General features: G+C 39.0%; 2 protein-coding genes and 1 pseudogene across 2 annotated transcripts; 1 reads left to right on the top strand and 2 right to left on the bottom strand.

Annotated features, from left to right (window-relative positions):
* Nucleotides 1–1,289: 1,289 nt before the first annotated feature.
* LOC102828268 (olfactory receptor 11H6-like) lies at nt 1,290–2,246 on the bottom strand. Its single transcript, XM_006877168.1, has one exon. It carries the CDS (start codon nt 2,244–2,246, stop codon nt 1,290–1,292), a length of 957 nt encoding a protein of 318 aa, XP_006877230.1.
* An 8,358-nt stretch (nt 2,247–10,604) lies between these two features.
* Nucleotides 10,605–11,546, bottom strand: LOC102827882 (olfactory receptor 11H6-like). The gene has a single exon (XM_006877167.1). The coding sequence runs from the start codon at nt 11,544–11,546 to the stop codon at nt 10,605–10,607; it is 942 nt and encodes a 313-aa protein (XP_006877229.1).
* Nucleotides 11,547–21,528: 9,982 nt separating this feature from the next.
* Nucleotides 21,529–22,483, top strand: LOC102827507 (annotated as a pseudogene).
* Nucleotides 22,484–25,988: the final 3,505 nt, after the last annotated feature.

Genomic DNA, 25,988 nt, shown 5'->3' with positions numbered 1-25,988 from the left:
ATAGAATGAATGTAAAACTAAAGTTCTCTCCTGTAAACTATCACATAATTCACAATAAAACATTAAAAAAAAAAGAAGGATAAGTCCTAAATGGATGTCAGAATTGATTCTGAAATTTGCTTTCCAGTGTGGAGATGCTAAAGTAAAAGGAAGAAATGAGGAGGAGGTAAAAGAGCTGAACAGAAAATTTCAAAGGGCAGTTTGAGAAGACAAAGTCAAATATTATAATGATATGTGCAAAGACCTGGAGTTAAAAAACAAAAGGGAAGAATGCACTCAGCATTTCTCAAGCTGGAAGAACTGAAGAAAAACTTCAAGCCTTGATTTTTTGATACACACACACACAAACATGAAGTAGTATGCAATAGTAAAAGATTCTATGGGCAAAATAGAGCGACAAGTAGTGTTTAGCCTCCGGAGATTCACCAATACCAGGTCTGTGATGACCTTAGATGTCTGTGATGACCTTAGATGTCTGTGATGACCTTAGATGTCTGGGGCTGCATGTGTGCTGCACTGCCTGGATCATCCTGTCTGTGTCTATCCCATGCCATCAGGCATAGTTAGCCTGTTGAGCCCCATTTGTGATGGGGATCAGTGATTGCTATTATTTCCTATGATCTAGGAACAAACTTTCATTGATTAAGACCCTGCCCTTTGTACACACTGCCCGTCACTACCATTGCAATAGATAATATTTGTACACACTGCCCGTCACTACCATTGCAATAGATAATAATAAAAATGTTCCATAAATTAAAAAAAAAAAAGATTTATAGCCTCAGAAACCATTTGCTATGAGTCAGAAGTGATTTGGTGGCACACAACTACCACCATAATCACTAGGAGTAGTGAGAACTTTTCTACCATCTTTCCCCACAGATGTAGCCAGTTTGATTTCTGTGTATCCATTTGGTGAGATCCCTGTGTTTAAAAAAGGTTTTTGCTGTATAGACACTAGGTCAGAGATAACCAACTATGAGAGTGGGATATATGCTTATCAGTGGTAAAACACACACACACAAACATGAAGTCAGGGACAAAGTAAATTATTACATAAATTATGAAGAAATTATTAGAGAAAAATTTGAAGTTCATATCTCCAGATGATTTAATTCAAGTGACTAATTTGTAGGCAGGTATGCTGCAAAATTAATTGGTGTGCTCTTGGCCATTTCTTTGCTAGGCAGACATGGATAAAATTGGGTCTGGGTCTATAGGTACAAAAAGAGTAATAGCCTACCTTTTACCTGGGAATAGAAATGGGAGAATAATAGTCGGATTTTGGTTCATTCATTTGGTCTCCTTGACTGATCAATTTTCATGCACATTTGAATTTTTATCAAGGCGGCCTTCATATCCTTGTTCCGGAGACTGTAGATCAGAGGGTTTATCAGTGGGGTCACTGATGAGTAGAACAAGGTTACAATCTTCTGTATCCCAGCTGAATTTCCAGAGGTTGGGCTGATGTACATCGCCATGACTGTCCCGTAGAACAGAGACACCACAACCAGGTGGGAACCACAGGTGGAGAAAGCCTTATGCCTGCCAGCTGATGAAGGGACCTTTAACACTGCTCTGAGAACTAGGGTGTATGACCCAATGATGAAGAAGAAGGTTATGAAGATAATAAGAGAACTCAATATAGAACAGGAAAGCTCAATTCCAGGGGCTGGGATGCAGGATAGGGCCAGAAGTGGACCTGTATCACAGACAAAGTGGTCAATGGTATTGGGGCCACAAAAGGGAAGTTGTGTGATAAAATAGATAGGGACTGGATAGCAAAGGAAGGCTGTCACCCAGCAGATGGTCACTAAGTTCATACAGAGATGATTGGTCATGATGGTTGGATAGTGGAGAGGCCTGCAGATGGCCAGGTATCGATCAAAAGCCATGAGGGGCAGTAAGAAGGTCTCAGCGATGCCCGTGGAGAAGAAGAAGTAGACTTGGAGGAAGCAGGCTGTGAACGAGATGGTTTTGGTCTCAGACAGGAAGTTCTCTAACATATTGGGAACAGTAGTATTGATGTAGCAGATCTCTAGGAAGGAGAAGTTGGCCAGCAGAATGTACATTGGAGTGTGCAGCCTGTGATCTAGCTTCACTGCACAGATGATAGCCCCATTGCTCATCAGTGTCAAGATATAGGTAACAGAGAATAGCACGAAGAGGAAGAGCTGAACCTTTCTGGAGCACTGGAAACTCAGCAATATGAATTCAGTCACGGTGTTGACTCCTGACACATTCATGACTTCCTAAGGGGTGGAGAGGAAAAGAGTGACAATGACTCAGATGGCCTTTTTGCTTAATTTTCAGGAGGTATATGTTTCTTTAATTTTAGAGATTATGTTATTTTATTAAATAAATAATCTTACTTAACACTTGAAGACTGTTGAACTTTCAGAGCACTTAATATAATCGGATACTCTGAATCTTTGAACTCTGTCTAATTGCCCTTTTGGAATTTTCTCAAAGTAAAAATAGGATTATATGCAATCAACAGTTTTAAGAAGGTTAATAATAGTAGTTACAAATATCTGTAAGGAAATACGAAAATCCTTAAATATTGAAAGACCTTCAATATTGGGCATATAATTTCAAGTCCTTGGATCTTGGAATCAGAGACACAAACACTATGCATCAAAAGATGAGAAAAGGGGTAAGAAACAGTCTTTATGCATTTCAATTTCATTCTGAGTCAGTGTTGGAGTTATATTATTATTAATTTTACTTAGGTCTGTCTGATATCTCAGACCAAAAAAACAAAGTCAACTATACTGTCCTTTATTAGTGTTCATCAAGGACATATTGGAATGTCCAAAAACAAGTTATCATGGAGCTGATTCTGATTTATGGAGCTCCCATGTACTGCAGAATAGAACTGTTGCATAGGGTTCAAGGCTGTGACTTTTCAGTGGCCGATCACTAGGACTTTCTTCCAAGGCACCAAACTTTTGTTTAGTAGCCAAGAGCTTAACCATTTGCACCATCCAGTGACTTTTTTGGAACATCTAGGCATTTACAGTGTGGCTTTCTATTTAATTCTTTTTTTAATCATAAAAATTAAAATACTTCTGCTTAACCTTGGACTAAATTACAACTCTTATTACAGGTAGAAAAAGTGAGCAATTGATCTGGTATCTTATTTTAAGACTTTTGAGATTTTTTTTGTCTAAGGTATCAGGATTTCTAGAAAGGCTCCTATTAACTGATTTATAGATGAATGCAGATGATTACAAATATCAAGCACTCCCAAGCAAAGATCTCTGGGAATCAAAGACAAATGGTAGAGCCATAAACTCTTCAGATAAGAATTCCATCTCTGAAAGTGCCATGGGCTGCCAAAAGAATCAACGGATCTGTGTTGGAAGAAGTGCAGCCAGAGTGCTCCTTGAAGGCCAGGATGGCCAAACTTCATCTTTCATATTTCGGACATATTGTCAGGAGGGACCAGTCACTGGAGAAGGATATCATGTTTGGTAAGGTGGAGGGTCAGAGAAAAAGAGGAAGACCCCCAGAGAGATGGATTGGCAAAGTGGCAGCATCAGTGGGCTCAAGCGTGGCAACAACAGTGAGGTTGGCCCAGGATCGGGCAGTGTTTCATTCTGCTGTGCATAAGGTCGCTATGAGTCGGTACCGACTTGATGGCACCTAACAACAACAACAACTTCCCACTTCCCTCTATTGCTCTCATTCTATTATAGGTGTGACAGGCTGGAGTTATTTTGGAAAGTGGAGGAAGAACTTTGCAGTTCAGAAGCATACAAAATCTTCATTAAAACTCCCTTTGTAGAATTAGACTTAGTTTAGAATATTGTGTGACTTTCATTATGAGCATAGCAAAACAGGTACAATGAACTTAAAAAAAAGATTTTGTAACCAATTGTTGTTAAGTGCCATCGAGTTGATTCTGACCCACAGAGACTCTGTATAGGGTTTCCAAGGAGCAGCTGGTGAGCTTGAACTGCTGACCTTGCAGTTCAAACAGCTTTGCAGTCTGGCACATTAACCAACAGCCCCACACCAGAATAGTTTAGACTTAATTTAATTTCTGGATCCCCTTAGTTAGAGAGGCATAGTCTTTAATTGGGTCTAAGTGACCCCAAGTGACATAATTGAGTGATGGTATTTATTTAGAAAAATATAAGTCCAGAATACAGCCCCAAACATTTTAATATTTAAAAACAGCTAAGAGTATTTATTAATGCATTAATTATAAACTGTGTTGCTTTCCACATCACATAATGCCATACCTTTAAGGATGACCTTGATTATTGCAATTGGAGAAACAATGGGATAAGAGAAAGTCAGGATTTTTGCACGTCACACTTCGCTCTATAGCTCCTCTTTAGTCAATGAACAGATTGCCTCTGGTGTGGCAAATGTGAATATGTCTTCTGTAGCAGGAATTTAGAGTACCCACAAAGCCAAAGAAACAATGAGGAAAAATTAAGAAAGGAAAGAAGAAATAGTTCATAACTAAGGTATGTGAGAATTCCAATGGCTTTGCAAACCAAATGGAAATGAATTCACCAATCCAGTCTGTTTAATTATCTTGTTACTCTCCCAGTTTTCAATGGCTACAATCTGATCTGAGGGAGAGACAAACATGACTAAAAATGGGGAGAGATGGGATTTCTTTCAACTTTACTCTTCATAATCCCTCTCCCAGTCCTTTCTAGATGACAGTTTACCAATGTCTCTGCTCCCCTAAAGAACAAGGTTCTGATTGATTAATAAAGACAGCATTTATATACTGATCAGGTTTCTTTCTCACCCTCACCTCTCACTTCCTTACATAATGTAAGTCTCCTTACATTCATTCCTGTATCTTGAGGTGCTGTTGTTTTTACAGTCTCTCAACAGAAGGTGTAGCTAAACAGCAAGTCTAAGAGCTGTTCAATACTTATACTTAATATTTATTCTGATCCCATCTCCTCATAGAACTGGCAGATCTGACTTGTAGTCTTCTGTTTTGACTGCAACAAACGGCAGGCAGGATGGAAGACATGGCATCTTTGGTAGCCAGCAGTCAGAGGTGGGATTTATGTTTCTGGGCACACAGTATTGGTTTGTAGGGAATGTGATATACGTGCAATAGAACAGAGACTTATCTATGCTACTCTGAAATCTATGTCTTATTCATCCTAAGGGATATAGTCTCCTTTCGATTTTAATAGTGGAACTTTATGAAGGAAAATTGTCAGTCATATCCCCAAAGTTCTCTTCCCTTAGGAGTCCATTAATTGACTCTTGGGACTCAAGTTTTCCAGTGATGATCATATCATCTCATGTTATTTTTAGAGCAGATACTTATTTTGGTTCTATTGAAAGTTGCTGTTATGATGGTACAAACACCAGCAACAACCCCTTAGTTGGAACTCTAGGTTTCTATTGTTCTTCCTATTCTCTCACATTCAATGTTATTCTTTTTTTTTCTTTTTTTTTTTGAGTCTGTCAACACGTTTTGGACTCTTTTTCTTTGTTAACATTCAAGTTGACACTTGTTGTTAAGTGCTGTCAAATCAGTTTCGACTCATAGCCACCCTGTATAGGGTTTTCAAGGAGTGGCTGGTGGGTTTGAACTGCTGACCTTGCAATTCAAACAAACCTTGCAGTCCAGTGCTTGTCTTACAGTACCACACCAGGAATCGAGCATACTGATATTAGAGTTATGATTTTCTTTCCTATTGAGTCACTCAGGAGTCCTGGTGGTAGAGTTGGGTAAGTGTTGGGCTGTTATTGGCAGGGTCAGCAGTTCTAGTCCACCAGATGCTTCATGGGAGAACACCGAGGCTTTCCATCACTAGAAAGATTTACAGCCTCAGAAACCCATTACAGGGTCACTATGAGTGGGAACTGACTCGATGGCACATGACCAACACTACTACCATTGACTTGACTCACTCTACAGCTTGGGAGGGCCTTCTTTTTTTTTTTTTTTAGATAAAAGGCTTTCTATTCCGGGTCAGTTCTGATAGTGATAGTAAGTACCAGGCAAGAATACTGAGGCAAGAGTAAAAAGTAAACATAATTCTGTCCTTGGCAATCTTATGATGTAAAGAAAATGGTGGTAGGATGGGGACAATTGCAATCTTGCTCCAAATTATAACGATCCTTCAAGAGAATGTAAAGTAAATTCATAGTGCTTTGTCACTGCTGCTTGGTAGATAATCTGCTCTGGCTGTGATATTGTGGCATTGAGGCTTACAACAGCGAACACAGGAGTCTGGTGTGATGCTCTAGGACAAGCACTGGACCACAAGGTCAGTTTGAAGCACAAGTCAGCAGTTCAAACTCACCATCTGCTGCTTAGAAACCCTATACAGGGTTGCTGTGAGTTGGAACTGAATCGACAGCACTTAACAACAACAACCATCAGTGGAGCAGATCCTGTTAGATTAATTCTGAGCTACCAGGAAGAAAAATGAAAAAGACCAAAGTTCTCCTAAAATAGTGTGTACAATTTTAATGATAAAATCATGCTTCCATCCATGACTGAATTCAGAATCTTTTGGCAAGTCTGAATCCCCCAAATACCTGCCTTATATCCAATAATCATGATGTTCAAAATGCCACTGTTATAATTTCTTTGGGTTAAGATTAATGATGATGAAGCTCCTACAAATTATTGGATGCTTACTATGTGCTTTATTGTATTGTATTGAAGATGTTTACCTGTTATTGTATTGTATTGAAGATGTTTACCTGTGCTTTATTGACTACGCAAAGGCTTTCAATTGTGTGGATCATGACAAGCTATGGACAACATTGCAAAGTATGAGTATTCTGGAACACTTAATTGTGCTCATGAGGAATCTGTACCTGGACCAAAAGGCAGTTGTTCGAACAGAACATGGGAACACTGAATGGTTTAAAATTAAGGAAGTTGTACGACAAGGTTGTATTCTTTCACCACACTTATTCAACTTGTATGCTGAGCAAATAATCCGAGAAGCTGTGTTCTATGAAGAAAAACGTGGCATCAGGATTGGAGGAAGACTCATTAACAACTTGCGATATGCAGATGATACAACCTTGCTTGCTGAAAGTGAAAAGGACTTAAAACATTTAAGATCAAAGAGGACAGCCTTTGGTATGGATTACATCTCAATGTAAAGAAAACAAAAATCCTCACCACTGGACCAATAAACAACATTCTTATCAATGAGAAAAGATTGAAGTTGTCAAGGACTTCATTCTTCTTGGATCAACTATCAACACTCATGGAAGCAGCAGTCAAGAAATCAAACAACGTATTGCATTAGGCAATCTGCTGCACAAGACCTTTTAAAAGTGTTGAAGAGCAAAGATGTCAGTTTGAGGACTAAGGTGCACCTGATATTTTCAGTAACCTCATAGCCTTGTTATTTTCAGTAACCTCATAGCATGCGAAAGCTGGACAGTGAATAAGGAAGACCATAGAAGAATTGATGCTTTTGAGTTGTGGTGTTGGAGGAGAATACTGAAAGTGCCACAGGCTTCCAAAAGGACCAATAGATTGTTTTGAAAGAAGTGCAGCCAGAGTGCTCCTTGGAGGCCAGGATGGCCTGTCTTCGCCTCTCATACTTCGGAAATGTTGTCAGGAGGGCCCAGTCCCTGGAGAAGGATATCATGTTTGTTAAGGTGGAGGGTCAGAAAAAAAGAGGGAGACCCCCCAACAAGATGGATTGGCCAAGTGGCAGCATAGATGGACTCAAGCGTGGCAATGCTAGTGAGGTTGGCTCAGGATCGGGCAGTGTTTCATTCTGCTGTGCTTAAGGTCGTTATGAGTCAGTACCAACTTGATGCCACCTAAGAACAACTATGTCGTTTGTATTATCTCATTTAATGCGCACAATACTATGGCATAGCGTGGATATGAAATGTCTTATTGCTATTAACATTTAATCAATTTTGGCTAATTTGTACCAAAGTGGCTTTTGAAAAGAAAAGTGAATATGATCTCATTCTGTGTTTATTGTGGTTGGTTGGCTGTGTGCCTTCAAGTTAGTTCCAACTCATAGTGACCCTGTATAGGGTTTCTGAGGCTACACATCTTTACAGGTGCAGAAAGGCCTCCTCTTTCTCCTGTGGAGCAGCTGGCAGATTCGAACTTCTAACCTTGTGGCTAGCAATTCAGCCCATAATTCACTATTCTTTGGAAATTTCTAAATGTGAATGCAGTGATTCCTAATCCTGTCTGTGTATTAGCATCTCCTGGGGAGTTTTAAAAATGGATAAGCACTGCATTACTGTATACTGCCACTCCAACCTGAATGTACCGGATAATGTCTGATTTTGGAAGCTAAGCAGGGTGGGGCTTGGTTAGTACTTGGATGGGAGACCACCTGGGAATACCAGGTGCTGTAGGCTTTTAGAGTCCTGGTGTGGCACTGTGGGTTAATGTGCTGTACTACAAAGTCAGTCTAAACTGCAAGGTCTTTGGAACCCACCAGTTGCTCTTTGGAAACCCTGTACAAGGTTGCTATATGTCAGAACCTACTCAACGGCACTAAACACAGCATAACACTAACCTATGGTTGGTGGCTCAAACCCAACGGCCACTCCTCGGAAACCCTATATGATATGAGTCTGAACTGACTTGATGGCCCACAATAACAGGTCTTATCCCCAATTCTGAGTCAACTGTCTGACAAATATTGCTCAGGGGGAGAGAGGTCTTAATAGGAAATTTCACATGTTGTGATTACTGTAACTCTTTTAGAGAGTCTCTCTTAGACCAGTGCTTCTCAAAGTGCATACAAATCCCCATAAGATTTTACTAAGCCACACATTCGGAGTCAGTGATGCCCAACTGATGATCCAAAGAGCATATTTTCAGTGGTAAGTGCTGTGAAGGAAAGGAAGCATGGGGTGTTGAGAATGCAAATGAGTTTACAGGGTATTGAGGAAGGATGTAATAAAGACATGCAAACAATAAGTGTAGTGGATTCTTTTGAACAGTTTAGTAACAACAAGGAAATTAATGGTAAAATATCTTCAAGAATAAGAATAACTTGTTGTTATTGTTAAGTTCTATGGAGTCAGTTCCAACTCATAGAAACTCTGTAAAGGGTTTCCTAGGAGTGGCTGGTGCGTTTGAACTGCTGACCTTGTGGTTTGCAGTCCAGTGCTTATCCTACATGTGGCACATCAGAAATTCAATAATAGCCTAGGGAAGAATCCTTCTGGATTTTATTATGAATTGAGTGAAAATTCACAGAGAAAATCATCAATTTTACATTCAACAAATCATATGCTTTCTTTCACCTCAACGATGGTAATCCCTTCTGTGTAACAACAGTTTACCCACTTCCTCCCTGTGGTTCTTATTTCCATTCCACCCCCCTTTCCATCCCTTCTCCACTTTACCCTTTTGATTTTGAATGATTGACTATCCCATGGTGAGCATATCCTACTATTGTTGTTGTCTAGGTATTTGTTGTATATACAGATCTACTACTTGGCTGACAATTGGGCCACGAGGGTGAGTTCTCTTCCAGACCTGAAGGGTGGTCAAGGGACATACTCTCAGGTTCCTCCAGTCTTTTTCTGACCAGTAAGCCTCATCTTTTTAAAAAATAATTTTGAGTTATGGTCCACATTTTCTTCCACTCTATCTGAGATCTTCTAATGTAATCCCTTTCAGAGAAGTTGGTAGCTGTAGCTGGGGACCATCTAGTTCTTCTGGTCTCAGAGTCATGGGGACTGATGTCCACATGTTCCATTGGTCCATTGAACTAGTTGATTCCAAGCATATTCAAATTTTCAACATGGGAAAAATCTTTTTAAGGTAGAGAAGAGTCATGCATATTTTGATACTGAAGGAAAGAACTAATAAAATATTGAAGATGTAAGAGGAACAAAGTGAACAATTGATTACTAACATTTTCAGGATAGAAAGGATGAGAAGTTCAGGTGAAACTATTAGTACTAAAAAGAAGGAAATGAAATATTAATGCAGAAATAAAGACACAGGAGGAAGAGGTAACTGGTATTGTCTATGTTGGATGACTTTATGTTTTTTCGGTGGTATGGATGATGGGTTTTTAAAAGGCAGGATAAATGGAGTATATGTCAGTTTAACACCTGTCATATAGAAGAAGAATGGGTAATCTTGCTCAAGTGCAGGGGAGATTAAGGTAATCTGAGTTAAAACATCAAGGAATTATGAAGCTAGGAATTGGGTGGGTTATTTATTTGAATCTTGGTAACTCCCATATATTGTTTATTGATTATAAGTAAGTCAAATTGCAGAACATGTGAGGAGAGGCCTAGGGAATCATATTTTACAGTTGAAGTGCCTGGATGGTGCAAACTGTTAAGTGTTCAACTACAAACCAGATGGTTAGCAGTTCAAATCTATCCAGAGTAACCTGGGAAGAAAGGCCTGGGGAGATACTTCCTAAATATCACAGTCATTGAAACTCTATGGAGCACAGTTCTATTCCAACAGACATGGGATCACTGTGCATTGGAATCATCTCAAAAACAGCTGATTTGGTTATTTTTATCGTCTGTCCTTTTCACACATTTGCATTTACTTGCTGTGATTCTTAACTCTTTACTGAGAGAAGGATCGTAGAGCTCAGGTGGAAATGACTCAGTAACCTCACAAACCATTTTTAGGAACCTTCTAGCACTTTCTTTAAGGCAGCCTTCATTTCTTTATTCCGGAGACTGTAAATCAGGGGGTTGAAAAAGGGGGTCAAAACAGAGTAGAACAGAGTAGTGAACTTCTGCATGCCCTCTGCTTGTCCCGACCCTGGGCTCACATATGTTATCATGACAGATCCATAGAACAGAAACACTACAGCCAGGTGTGAAGAGCAGGTAGAGAAGGCCTTTTTCCGGCCAGCAGCTGAGGGCACCTGCACGACGGCCCTGAGCACCAAGGTGTATGAGCCAATAATGTAGGCAAAAGTGGCAAAGATGAGAAGGGAGCTCATGGTACCACATATGAGAACAGTCCCTGGGACAGGGACACAGGCTGAAGCCAGAAGCAGCAGAGGACCCAGGTCACACAGAAAGTCATCAATTACATTTGGGCCACAAAATGGCAGCTGGGTAACAAGTACCACTGGAATTAGAAACCAGAGAAAGCCATACACCCAGCAAAAGATGACCAGGCTGCTACAGTATTTAGCAGTCATGACTGTGGGGTAGTGCAGTGGGCGGCAGATGGCCAGGAACCGGTCATAGGCCATGATAGAGAGAAATAAGCATTCTGTTGTGCCCAGTGAGAAGAAGAAGTACAACTGGAGAAGGCACTGAGTGAAGGAGATGGTTTTGGTCTTGGAGAGGAAGTTGACCAGCATGTTGGGCACATCAGAGCTGACGTAGCAGATTTCCAGGAAGGAGAAGTTGGCCAGTAGCATGTACATGGGGGTGTGGAGTCGGCGATCCCAGTGCACAGCACACACAATAGCCATGTTTCCGAGGAGGGTCAGGATGTATGTCACAAGGAATATGGAAAAGAGGAAGAGCTGTATTTCCCAGTGGGAGGAAAAGCCCAAGAGGATGAACTCACTCACAGTAAGAGAAACATTTCTGACTTCTGAGGTCATTTCCTTTTATCCTGTGAAGAATGCAGCAGAAATTATATTTTATAAAGGGCATTATAGCTCCTGACCCCTCCATAGAAGAGTGAGTTCTCTAAAGACAGGGAGAAGGTGGAGACCAGTGGCTTTTATTTTTAAAGAACTGGACATCTAACAATACAGAGTTGAGCATTTTCCTTTTCATATGACTATTTACTTACAAATTATATCCAATGCTGTTGAGTGGATTGCTACTCATACTGACCCTATAGGACAGACTAGACCTGCCTTATAAGGTTCCAAAGTTGTAAATCTTTATAGAAACACACTGCCACACCTTTCTCCTATAGATTTTATACACACACACAACTGTCAACCAATGTTGTAAATATTGGCAAAACTTTTTGAAAAGTTTCTTAGAATTAAAATGAAAACAGAAATTAAAATATTTCCTTCCTTTTGGGGAAGGAAGCTTGGAGCGGATCAGTCTAGGACAAGTTAATCCTTACAAAAATTCTATTATCTTGTTTTGGACTTTCTCAATTATTTTTTAGGGAATCAATAGCAAAGATAATTACTTCTGTTTCATATATGAGGAGATGAAGGTTCAAAGCTGTTAAATGTCTGAGGCCTCAACCAAAAATAACAAAGGCCAAGAGTTCATGCTTTATAGCTTCTAGTTTACTCTTTTCTCACTATGTAAAAGGACTTTTAGTGTCAGTGTCTAATATGGTAATCCCTCTCCTCCCAAGGAAAAAGTGCATCCAACTAATAAAATAAATCATGTTGGTGCTTTTGACATCATATGAAGGGGAGGAGGTGGAGTCTTTAAGTACCTTTCATATCACACCACTTAGGTGGAATTGTAGTTTTTTTCCCCTTTTGTTTTTATTTTCAAACATATCAGGATGGACCAGTCCTTGGAGAAGGACATTATGCTTGATAAAGTGGAGGGTCAGCAAAACCCCACAACAAGATGGTTTGGCACAGTGGCTGCAGCAATGGGCTAAAGCGATTGTGCGGTTGGCTCAGGACTGGGCAGTGTTTTGTTCTGTTGTGCCTAAGGTCACTATGGGTTGATACCAATTTGATGGCATCTAACAACAACAATATAAATAACAATGTGTTTATCATATGTACACAGTCTGTTAGGATTATGAACATGCATTATCCTTGTTAATACTTCAACAATGACAGATGCTCTAATCAGCACAAGACACCAAGTAACTTCACTGGGCAAGTTTTGTGTTCTTTCTTCTACACTATACTGATGCTCAGAATAAGTCTACACAGCCGTCCTTGAATATATTTTAGGAAAATACTTGTGTCTTCTTTGAATCTTTTCTTTTTAGACTAAGCACTTTTGATTTCTTTAACTGAATCTGACACAATTTCCAGGTGTTTATCATCCTGGTTGACTTCCTTTTATTGGTCAGGTACTTCTGAAAGAGTGATGTTACTAACTGATCTTGCAGTTCCTGATATTGTTTGACTGATTAAGAGAAAAGTGATACTATAAAGGCCCTTGTTTTAGAAACTCATGCAGACTAAAGTTAACATTAACTTTAAGGTCTGCAATTTTGCACTTTTGATGTATTGAGCTTGTTTTTTTTTTTTTACCAAAGTCCTTAGTGTGTGCACACAAGAGCTTTTTAAGAACCATATTGTCCTTCTGTAATGCTTGTGCAGTTGGGTTTTTGAAGTGTGGAATGTTAATTATGGAATTTTACCAAGTATTTCAGTTAATTAAGATCTTTGATGATGCATGGCTAACATTGCCAGATGGTGCTCAGCTAACACTACCAATTGCTCTAAAGGAGATCACATTGGAAGGTCTGCTATAGAGTGGCCAAATATATGCAAAAAAGCTCAAACTTATTTAAAAAACAAAAAAGAAAGAAAAAGATCAGTCTTAACTGGTCAGAAAGCGACTGGAGGAACCTGAGACTATGGCCCTTTACCACTCTTCAGGTCTAGAAAGACCACTCAGCCCTTTATCACTCTTCAGGTCTGGAAAGACCACTCAGCCCTTTACCACTCTTCAGGTCTGGAAAGACCACTCAGCCCTTTATCACTCTTCAGGTCTGGAAAAGAACTCACCCTGTGGCTCAACTTCCAGTCAAGCAGTAGATAGGTATATAGGGGGAGGTATGCTCAATATGAATCATTCAAAATCAAAGGGGAAACATGTACCTAAGGACAAAGGTGAGAAGGGATGGAAAGGAAGGCATGTGGAATAGAAATAGGAGCCACAGGGAGGAAGCAGGATAACTATTATTCTTTGGAGGGGATTGCAATCATTGAGATGAAATAGTGTATGATTTGTTGAATGTAAAACTGATCATCTTGCCTGTAAACCTCCATTTAGTTCACCAAAAAAGTTAAAAAAAATATTTTTAGGCTTGAGGTTGATTTTCAAAACATTAGCTATCTTTTCTATTTTTACTGTCCATAAGTCTGATAAATATTCCTTGTGTGTGCATAATTTATATTTACTGAGATTTTAGGTAGAACATAAGGAAATGCTTTGCCATGCCACTTAAACCTCCTTCTAGGTGAACAGATTATACTAGACAATTATAGATAGATACAAAGCTACAGATAGATAAATGGCTAAAGAAAAAGATGGTGAAAATAATGCTGTAGTTCTAGACAACATTCCAACATATGTTATTAAACAGATGGTTCATAAAAAAATTTTTTTTGAAACAACTTCCAGATTTTTACCTTTGTGCCATTAAAAAGCTGGTTGTTCATTGTCATCAAGTCATTCCCGACTCATAGCCACCCTGTACAGGGTTTCCAAGGAGCAGCTGGTGGGTTTGAACAGCTAACCATTTGGTTTGAAATCCAGTGCTGATCCTATAGTGCCTCACCAACAGTCCAAAAAACTGGCACCCTTGCTCAATTTTAGGTTACATTTTTTTTTTCTTTCATTCTCCAGAATTTGACAAAAGTTTACGGAGTGCCTATTGTATCCTCATACACTTTTCAATGCAATGGATATTTTACCTGAAGGGTAAAATGTTTGAAAAATTAGAAATACTATTGTTTTCCATAGAGATAAGGGGCAATTTTTGGAATGAATTTACAATAGTATATATTCTGGAAGTTTAATCTATAATCTTCATATTTTAATATCTTAATTTAAATATGAAAGCTGTATTTGTTCTTTTGCTTTATCAAATTAGCAAAGATAAGAAATTGTGATGAAGGTGCATGAAATGATAGTCAGAAAAATTGTTAGAAGGAATATAAACAGGAAAAAATTTCTTTTTGGCAGGCAATTTAGAAATCCCCAGTCTTTGAAACGTTTATACCTATTAAATGTAAATTGTAGGTTAAGTGGTTAGGTGCTGTCATGTTGGTTCCAACTCATATGGTTTCCCAGTAGTGACTGATGGGTTTGAACCACTGACCTTGAGGTTTGTAGTCCAATGCTTCTCCCACAGTGCCACATCAGGAGTCCAAATATAAATTAGAGGTGTGGAAAACATTAGCAATAAGATGTTTATTATAGCAGTGCATAAGAGCCTCTTGGAAATCATGTTAAAATGCAGATTTTCATTCAGAAGGGATGGGGTGGGACAGGAAATTAAAAATTCCTCAGAAGATAATGATGACCCACTGAATAAACAAAGGTTTATGTGTTCTTTATACTTCATAGAATTCTCTACCTAGACAGGGTTTATAGAGTTCCTGATAAAGACTTATGAAGAAAAAATAAATACATACAATGAAATAGGGAAAAAAATCCTGGAAAGAAACAAAACTGAAAATTAATAGTGGTTAGTAATGCTACCAGTGGTTCCACAGAAGATGAGGTATTCTGTTCCCATAAAGATTTACAGCCTCGGAAACCCTGTGCAGGGTCACTATGAATCGGAACCGACTCTATGGTACTTAACAACAACAACAACAAGTAATGCATGGTTGGATTATGGGTTATTCATTTTCTTCTCATATAGGGTCACTATGAGTTAGAATTGAGTTGATGGCAATGGATTTATAGTTCTCAAAATTTCTATGAATAGCATATATTATTGTTGTGATCTGAAAAAAAAAAACCCCAACACTGTAAAGTATTGTGCTTGAGGGTATTTATTCTTCTATGTCTTTTACCTTCCCTAAGAATTTTGATATTTTTCACTACAGGAATGCTTCAAACCTTGAGGAAGCCTCCTATTTATGCTACGTTTGACTTACCTGTAGGACATCCTCTCTCCTTCACTTGCTACTTGAATTTAAACCAGTGAAGTAGGCCTCTGTTTCATAGTTAGGGAGAAGGGAAAATTCCTAGGGACATTCTGAAGGCTGTATTTTACTTTTGGATGAACAGCTCCATTTCATAAACCCAGGATTAGGAGTAAAAATGAAATTTAAAAAGTTGACTGCAACGTTATGAGGAATGGTGACCATCAGCTTCTGGAGGGATTAGCATTGATACTCTTTTTCTTGTTTGGAGGGAGTCACAATCCCTCTGTCTAGTCTTCTTTTCTAAAAGACATGAAAGGAAAATGGCATTAGTTTGAATTTTATGTTTTGCTTTTCTTTCTTACATTTTATTTTAAGCAGAACAATGCAATTTAGAATAATGGTCACCAAAATTGAGACAATATTAAAAGGATCATATGGATGTGACATAATTCTCAATCTTCTCATTTTCTTCTGCCTTTCAAATGGACAGAATTGGAAATTGATAGTGTCTTTTCTATCAAGAAACTCTAAGATAGAAAGGTACTTCTTTAAACTCATATTTTCAAACTCAAAATCTAACACATACTTTTCCATTTCCCATGTTCATGAAATATGGACATCTGTTCTTTGAAGAAGCAGTTGATTCCAGCACTGACTGGAAAACGGGAACAGTGATGGCAGAAAGTCCTTTCTCTTGCTCTTCATTTCCCCTAAATCTCAGACTTCTGTCCCTGATGCTTTCATTTTGAATGCATTTGGGGATTCTTTTTTTTTTTGTCTCTGTAATACAGGAGAAAATGAGGCTTTATATTCCCTACTTCCTGCTCTGCAAGCAGTGTAAGCTTGTATAGGGTTTCCCAGGAGTGGCTGGTGAGCTTGAACTGCTGACCTTGTAGTTCTAACAGCTTTGTAGTCCAGCACATTAAACCACAGCGCCACACCAGGACTCTAATAACTGGGCAGGACTATGCAAATGTGAGGTGCTCATGTCCCACTAAGAAGATTGGATAGTTTGCTAATTATGTAAATAAGATACATGGTACCTTTAAAGTGAGACTATGCAAATAAAGTATATGGACATCTAATGTGGGGTTGGTCAGTTTTGCCATCTCACTAGGTTTAAGTGAGCCATCTGAGATGCAGAAAGGGTGATCTCACTATTACCAAGAAATAAGCACCAGAAATGAGGCTTATCCTTTAGACCTGATATTCCTGTGCCAAACCTCCTTGATCTAGGAGATGGACAGCTGTGTCACTAAAGACTGTGAGACAGCAAGAAGCAGATTCAGAGAAGTGGTGACATAGAAGCAGTTGCAGCTGAGGCAGCAGAACAGACATAAGACAGAGTGATAAGTTTTCTGGCCCATGGAGTGAAAATGTTGAGCGTCTTCAGACAGGAAGCTTGCTGGTGGAGTGGGATGCCTCTCAGCAATTGTATGGGGAGCTAGGTTTGCCCACCCATGAAGCTAGAGCTGAGTGTCTTCAGGCTGAGGTTTCCTGGCAGAGTGGAGTGCCTTTTAGGCATTTATCAGCAGAGCTGAAGAAAGCCAAGGAGCTATATAACTGAAAGGCTGATGACTAGAGAAGAGACTGTCTTAATAAAATAAGTGTATCCTGAGTATTTCTGATCCTGAATCATAACCTATTAACTACACTAATAAACTCAATAATTGTCTGTGAGTTCTGTGTGGCAATTGCAATAGATTATTGAATCCAGTAGAGAAGTTGCGAGTGCTGTATGAGGATGTTAATGCTAGAAATTGGTAAGTAGATTAGAGGGATAAATTCTTTTGCCTCATAAGAATCAACCTTGGGCTGATGTTGATTTTGATTGTCTTTTTCCCTTGTAAAATCTGAGGCGGTCAGATGCCACCCTCATGCAATTTTTACAATTGTTTATGAATAAGACCAAAAGTGTTGTACATCCATTTAAATTATATTCTTCTGATTTTGTTGTTGTTGTTGTTGATGTTAAGTGCTGTTGGATTGGTTCTGACCCCTAGTGACTGTGGTAGGGTTTCTGAAGAGCAGTTGGTGAGCTTGAACCGCTGACCTTACAATTCAAACCAACTTTGCAGTCTAGCGCATTAACCCACAGTACCACACCAGGACTCCGTTCTACTGACTAGAACTCAGTAATATGATCCCACCTGCAAGGGAGGTTTTACAAATGTAGTCTAGATGTGTCTCTGTCATACAATTGATTTCTTAACTTATTGGTTGATGAACACCTATCCTGCTGTTTTACGGAAATAAGGAGTTAATAAGAAATGGAGACAGGTAGTTCTGTGGATATCTGAAATAGGATCAGCCTGGATATATTGAGGGAAGTCTTTAAACTGCCATTTGAACAATAGGAATGGGATACTCTTGAGTTTAGGATGCCAAGATTATGTGGAAAAGCTTTGTTACCTAAGGGATAATTTCTAAAGGTCAGAAAAAGTAACTCTGGAGGAAGTACTACTGTGTTAAAAGCCTCAGTGTTTGTGGGTGTGAAAAAGAGTCCACACATGCATTTTTGCATATTCACATAGTTTTCATCTCCAATATGATAATCACTGAAGAGGAAAGAACTCAGATCTGTGTTGTGCATGTTAATTGCCCCCATTGTTCCTGGGCTTGTGGTCTCCAGAGATAAAATCTCATAATCTAGATGGAATAAGTAATGGGTAATGGAGGGATCCTTGGCCTGTTGTATTCCCTGAGTAAAATTTCAAAAGTACATCTGTGTAGATGTTTACCAAAGAACTAACATCTCAGACCATTGAACTGCATTTAGGATATGTGGGCCACAGGAAGCAGCAACTTGTCTCCTGTGAATCAGGGTCTATTTTGTTTCATATATAAATATGAAAAATGAATATAAAATTTTATGATTATTCTCCTATACAAGACATTAGATTTGGGATTAAAAAATGTGTTTTGTTGGATTTTAATTTTGTCTTTACAGATCATCTAAATAGGAATTGTATTCCTAGCAGATGGGAAAATAGGGAAGTTTTCTTTTAAGACGTTGACAATAATTAATATGGCTAACTCTGATATTTACTGTTCTCTTCCACACAGATAGCAGCATTGCAAATCTACTCCAATTGTGTGACTTATAGGAAAGGAAAGCTTTGTAAGTAGTAGCTACTTTATTTCATGCAATATAATGTTTAGATTAAAAAGATGCAATAGAAAATTGGAGGCTGGGGAATCAACTGTTCCAAGTCCTGGTTACCCCATGTGTGTCAGAATAGAACTGTGCTCCAGAGAGCTTTAATGACTGATACTTTGGAAGCAGATGATCAGGCCTTTCTTGTAAGGCATTCTGGATGGACTCAAACCTCTATCCTTTTGGTTAGTGTTATACCCCAGCAAACAGGCACCACTACCTGGAGGCCAAATTGAAACAGAGAGCTTTATTCCTGTGCAGGGGTTGTGCCACTTCAGTAATGGCCGCAGCCTCGAGGTCTTACAGCAAGGGGTTTATATACTGGGGTTGGGATAAGATGGAATTTTTACCGAAGGGGAGCTAAGCAAGCAAGCTATTTACAGAAGCAAAATGTAGCAGTTATCATAGCTTAGCATATGTTGTTTTTCAGGGACGGGGCTGTCACTCACTTGTAGCCTTTCCCAGGTTATCTGCACATAATCACTTGTAACTTTTTCCTGCTGAGCCCTCTAGATGCCCAAGCCTTTGGTATTTTTTAGTTAGGGTCTCATAGTTAGCAGCCAAATCCCTGAACTCTTTGTACCACCTAGGGAATCTTTGCTAATATTATTACCTTGTACCATATAGTAAGAAACCCTGGTGGCACTGTAGAATAAGTACTGGATAAGCTCCGGACTGCTAATTGCAAGGTCAATAGTTCAAGTACAACAGCCACTCTGCTGGAGAAAGATGAGATTCTTTGCTCCCGTAAAGATTTACTGTCTCAGAGACCCTATATGGATGCTGATGAATCAGAATCAGCTTGATGTAATGATAGTAAGCACCAACTAGCCTTGCAAATGGTACTTATATAAAGCTCTGATCATCTTTCTCTTCTAGATCATCTCCTGTTTTCCATTGACTGACAAACTAAGGTTGGGCTAGTCAGACTGGCAAATAATTCTGCCATTTGGCTCTATCTTTGTACCTTATAACTCACCACATTCTTACAAGTCCTGTAACTTTTATTATTTTGGACTCTTCCCTGAATATACTTTGTTATATCAAAACCTTAACTTGTCTCAATCATTGCTCTTGAAAAATGTATCCTTTGTGGTCAAGGTGCATCTCCCACCCCAAAAGTCTTTCCTAATGTTTTCCAGATGACTACCATTTCCATGTTTCAGAATGACTACAGAAAACTATGTTTTGATTCATCATATCCTACTGTCACCATGTCAATGGGAACACCATGATGCCAGTGAAGGGGTGCTAACATCCACTTTATAATTTGTTGTTGTTGCTAAGTGTTGTCGAGTCGTTTCTGACCCATAGTGACCCTGTATAGGGTTTCCAAGGAGCAGCTGATGAGCTTGAACTACCAACCTTGCAGTTCAAACGGCTTTGCAGTCTGGCGCATTAACCCATAGTGCCATACCACCCCCTAATCCCATGAAGTTGCCACTTGTAAACATACACAACATTTTCCTTGCTATGCAAATGAGGTTTCAAGGTAAATATCTTAAGATATCTTCCAATCAGATTTAAGCTCTTAAAATCCCTTTATATAGATAGAAATAGGGGTTGGTAGAAGCCCGAGATTATGGCCCTTAGACGTCCTTTAGGCCTGGAATTGAATTTATCCCCATCCTGGTGGCTCAACTTTCAGCCAGACAGTAGATGAGTCTTCAAGTTCTATTCAATAATAACACCAAGGAGGTACACACTTCTTTGAACAATTAACCACACCTGATCAGAAGGGCAAATTCACCCACGTATAAAGTTCAGAAGGCAAAAAGGGACAAATGGATATAGTATTTATGGGGGAGAAGTGAGCAGAGTGTTGTTGCATTGTGGGGATTACAGTCAATGCCACATACAAGGACAAATGGATATAGTATTTATGGGGGAGAAGTGAGCAGAGTGTTGTTGCATTGTGGGGATTACAGTCAATGCCACATACAAGGACAAATGGATATAGTATTTATGGGGGAGAAGTGAGCAGAGTGTTGTTGCATTGTGGGGATTGCAGTCAATGCCACACACACAAAGTATGAATGAATTGTTGAATGGGAAACTACTTTGCTCAGTAAGCTCTCACTCAAAACACAATAAAAAGTTTAAAAAAATCCATCTATATAGCAATCCTACAATGACCTTGCAACTGTTTAAAGTAGCTTTAAACAAAATATATTTTATATGAGTTTAATAAGAGCAGGGGCTTAGCTTGTTTTATTGTTCATTCTCTATCTTCTGGTAGAGTACTTGACAGTGTTGTTGTTGTTAAGAGCCGTTGAGTCGGTTCTGACCCATAGCAACCCTGTACAGGGTTTCCGAGGCTGTAAATCTTTACAGGAGCAGAAAGCCTCATCTTTCTCTCACGGAACTGCTGGTAGTTTTGAACTGTTGACCATGAGTTTAGCAGCCCAACTTGTAACCATTACGCTACCAGTGCTCCTTACTTGACGATAGTATGTGCTCAATAAATGTTGACTGAATAAATGAGGAAGAAAGGGAGATGGAAAGAAAAGAAGAGCCAACCCCTCTAAAGGAAACAGTAACCTCACACACCTAAATTGAGAAAAACAAACACGTATCTCTGTACCAGGAAGAAGAAAAATAGTGTTATTATTTCTGTGGCTCTTACTATCCATTTTACCTTCACAAGTCAAACCAATGAGGATCCTGAAGACTAGTAATATCTCTGGGTCTGTGAGTGAGTTCAACCTCTTGGGCTTTGCTTGCCACAGAGAGATCCAAATCCTCCTCTTTGTGCTATTTTCCCTCATCTACCTCCTGACCCTCTATGGGGAACATGTCCATCATCTGTGCTGTGTGGTTGAGCAGGAAACTCCATACGCCTTTGTACAGTCTCCTGGCCAACTTCTCCTTCCTGGAGATCTGCTATATCTGCTCTGATGTGCCAAAATTGTTGGCCAACATCATCTCCCAGATCAAGAGTATCTCTTTTGCTGGCTGCTTGCTCCAGTTCTGCTTCTTCTCCATGTGTGCTGCTGAGTGTTTTTTTTTTTTTTGTCAGTGATGTCTTTTGACCAATTTCTTGCTATTTGCAGACCTTTGCACTATCCCACTATAATGAGCCATCACCTATGTGCCCAATTAGTGGTTTTCTGCTGGGTGGGTGGCTTTCTTTGGTTACTGATCCCTCTAACCCTAGTATCTCAGGTGCCCTTCTGTGGGCCAAATACTATTGACCATTTTCTCTGTGATCTGGCGCCGTTGTTGGCATTGTCCTGTGCTCTAATTTCTGGAACGTTTCTTACCCGTGGTATTGTTAGTTCTCTCATTATCTTCCTCACTTTCCTGTACATCCTTGGCCCTTACTTCTGGGTTCTGAATGTGGTGTTACAGGTTACCTCAGGCTCAGGGAGGCATAAAGCTTTCTCTATGTGTGCCTCTACCTTGCTGTGGTGTCCTTGTTTTATGGCTCAGTCATGGTGATGTACGTTAGCCCAGGATCTGGTGACCATCCTGGGATGCAGAAATTTGTGACCTTGTTTTATGCTTTGGCAACTCCATTCTTTAATCCTCTGATCTATAACTTTCAGAACAAGACATGAAGGAGGCATTAAAGAACATTCTGTATGTTTTTTTGGTGGGAAATTTCTAAAGGTTTCAGGAGTTGAGTTTAATATAATGCATCATTGATATTTAAGATAATGAAAGATCATGAGACAAATGAGATACTGTTGTTTTATTTTCATTCTACTTCATCCGTTGGAAAGATAATTTTGAAGAACTTATTGGGTTCATGATTTAAGTTTCAGGAAATTATTACTATTATATACCAGATATGTATAGAATCAAATAGAATTATTTATTTGAAATCCAATTTAATAATGTTCTCATGTATGAGGAAGCTTCAGAATGTTCTTGGAAACATGGAATTAAAATGTAATGGAATTTTCCTGTGATTTTATTAAGGCCCCTTTTTGTTTCTCTCTAAGCCAGCTTCTGGCTACTCTTTTGGCTTTCATTACATACTACTTATGATATTTCAACATTCTAAAATTCTGTCTTTACTAAAGCAAGTTGTTCTTTTTCAGAACACAGCAACTATTTGCAAACAAACAAATAGTTTATCGATAATCCTTCAGATAACCAGATTGAAAAAAACTTCCCAATATCAACAACAGTTTTTAAGCACTACTACTGTATCTCCTATAATACCAACCATAGTTTTGGACACAAACAAGGTTCCTAAAGAATACTCTGTTGATTTGATTAACTTCCTACATTTTGCTATTACTATAATTTTACTTAAAAAAACAAACACTTTGTTTGCTGTCAAGCAGATTCCAGTTCATGGTGACACCATATTTAGGGTAGAATGGTGCCATATGGTTTTCTTGACTGTGATTTTTTGACTTTATATTTTGAATTGGGTGAAGGTTTATAAAGCAGACCAGTTTTCTATTGAACAAGCCATACATATTTTATTTCATCACATTGATTGCAATCCATGCAATGTAACATCACTTATCTCATCTGCTCCCTGTTTCTTTTTCTATTCTTATTTCTTTCCTAACTCTTCTTAATTTTATTCTTGGGTAAATGCTGCCCTTTCAATCGCAGGTGTTAATTATTTTAAGATGTGTATACCTCCCCAGTGTTATTATTCCCCTTATAGACCTGTCTATTGTTTGGCTGAAACGGAGCCATGGGGTTACTTCATTTCTAGACCTGACGGGTAAGTAAGGGCACAGGTCTCTATCTGACCAGCAGGCCTGTCTTCTTTTATGATTTTGCATTTTGTTCCCCATTTTGCTCCTGCTCTGTCCAGTACTTTCTAGTGTGTTCCCTTTTAGAGCAGCTGGTGATCTTTATGAAAGCCCATCACAAGGCAGTTCTTCCCTGTGCCACTAGATAGGTGTGAATTGTCAACCTTTAGGTTAGCAGTCCAGTCAGTGCAAGCTATTGGCACCACTCGGGGACATCTTATCACTTTTCTAAGTAGATCAAATCTTCTATATGCAGATGCATGAAGGTTAATATTCAGTATATATTCTAAGTCAAAGAGTTATAGGATTTGTGAGATCACTGCCATCCTGGCCTTTGTTGTTGTTAAATGTGAGAGTCAGCTCTGCCTCCTACCGACCCTGTTTAGGGTTTCAAAGTAGTGGCTGAAGAGTTTGAACTGCCAACCTTATAGTTAGCAGTTCAGTGCTTTTCCTATAGCACCATATCAAGATTTCCAAACATGAGTGTGTCCAAGCTCTTGAGTGAGAGTCACTGAGAAGATGAGTGTGTTATTAAGTGCCTTGGAGTCAGCTCCAACTCATATCGTTGCTGGTTCGAACCCACCCAATGATGTCTCATAAAAAAAAAAAAGACCTTGTGATTGCTTCTGAAAGGTCACAGTCATGAAAACCTATGGAGCGCAGTTCTACTCTGCCACACATGTGATTTCCATGAGTTGGAATGGCTGTGTAAGTAAAAACATGGTAGTTTTCTATTGACCATGAGGTATATTTAGGGCCTTGGACAGGGTTCATAGGAAGATAAGAGTAAGACCAGTTTCAGATATTACCTTCTTCAGTTAATTTCTCTATAACTCTCTTTAGACCCTTCTTACCAACAGTCAGAATAAACTTTTTGGCAGCCCCAAACAACAACTGTTTTAGAGGCCTTCATCATTTGATCACAAAACTATGGAATGATAGGAATTTCCCATAATGTATCTAATACAAACTGATAAAGGCAGGCAGACTGAAAGCAGCCCACTTTGTTTATAAATAATATTTATGTTGATATCCCATTACTATACCAACTTCCAAATCCATTCTTACCCACTTTCATTTCTGAAGAAAAGTATCTCAGAAAACCAGTTCTCTCCAAAATGTTACTTGCCCGCCAAAGTTGCTAGAAAGACAGTTATTCCGAATAAATTAAAACTTTCTAGATATTTTAGTTTTAGACAAAAATTTGAATTTCATGTTTTCTATGACTTTTCACTCCTATTACATTTTTGTGTCTTCTATTTCTCTTCTCTGATTTCCTGTCTCTTTCATGCTATAAGCTCTGCTGTGGCAACTGAAGCTGTGTGACATCTACAATGAGGTCATTGCTCTCTTGTCCCACTTACTTTTCCATGGGCTTGTCGTCTTAGACATTAAGTCACTGAACCGTCCTCACCCATATTCATCTGAATTTTCTATGGCAATGCCACATGCAAGGAAACAGGGTGCTTTATAAAAGAGAATGTCCTGTGAGTCTGAAAGACATTAGCTAAGTTAGGAGCAACCAGCATTCATTCAATTTGTGGATTCAAACCCTGGTTGAAAACCACAACTGGACATATAAGCCACTGGCAGGAAGTGGTGCATTTGGGCTGAAACTAGCCTTCCCAGCATTTTTTTTTTTTTCAAATGGGATGTTGGGGATGATACTGTAGTTACGTCTGGGTAGTACACCCCAGGACACCTAGGGGCTCTCTGTTTGCATTGCCTTCCCTAGACCATTGGTAAAGCCTCTTGTGGGTTGTTATGCTCCCCTACGGCCTCCGTAATTTTGGTGGGAGAAAGAGAAATGGATATGTATATATATTTGGTCATTTCATAATTGACTTTAGATCAGTAGTATTTAAACTTCTGAAGTTGATATAGTTTGACAGCTATATTCCCAGCTTATGTACCTCATGTACAGCTACAATGGAGGTTTGAGTGTTGCTATGACGCTGAATATGTTTCCAGACTAAGTAGACTAAGAAGAAAGACCTGTTGATCTATTTTCTAAAAGCAGCCAATGAGAACTCTTATGAACCACAGCAGTCTGATTCACATGAATCATGGGATAGCTAAGAGTGGGTAATGTTTAGTTCTGTTTTGCATTAGGCTGAACTCAACAGCAGCTAACAACATAAACAAAAGAAACTGTGATAGAACACCCATGTAACAAACACATTTTATTGTGTTTTAGGTGAAAGTTTTCACAACAAATTAGGTTCCCCTTTAATAATTTTTATACAGATTGGTCCATGCCATTGGTTTCAATTTTTACAATGTGTCAGCATTCTCATTGTTTCTATTCTGTTTATTTATTTTTCTTTTCTCATCTTTGCTTTTGCATAAATGTTAACCATTTGGTCTCAAGTATTTAATTGTTTAAGGGAGCAC

This window comes from Chrysochloris asiatica, unplaced genomic scaffold (genome assembly GCF_000296735.1).
Source record: "Chrysochloris asiatica unplaced genomic scaffold, ChrAsi1.0 scaffold00444, whole genome shotgun sequence".
NCBI lineage: Eukaryota > Metazoa > Chordata > Mammalia > Afrosoricida > Chrysochloridae > Chrysochloris > Chrysochloris asiatica.
This window is presented reverse-complemented; position numbering and strand designations above follow the sequence as displayed.

What these genes read in the sequence shown, in the direction of transcription:
- LOC102827882 (XM_006877167.1), bottom strand. Translation starts at nt 11,546, where the DNA reads ATGACCTCAGAAGTCAGAAATGTTTCTCTTACTGTGAGTGAGTTCATC.
- LOC102828268 (XM_006877168.1), bottom strand. Translation starts at nt 2,246, where the DNA reads ATGAATGTGTCAGGAGTCAACACCGTGACTGAATTCATATTGCTGAGT.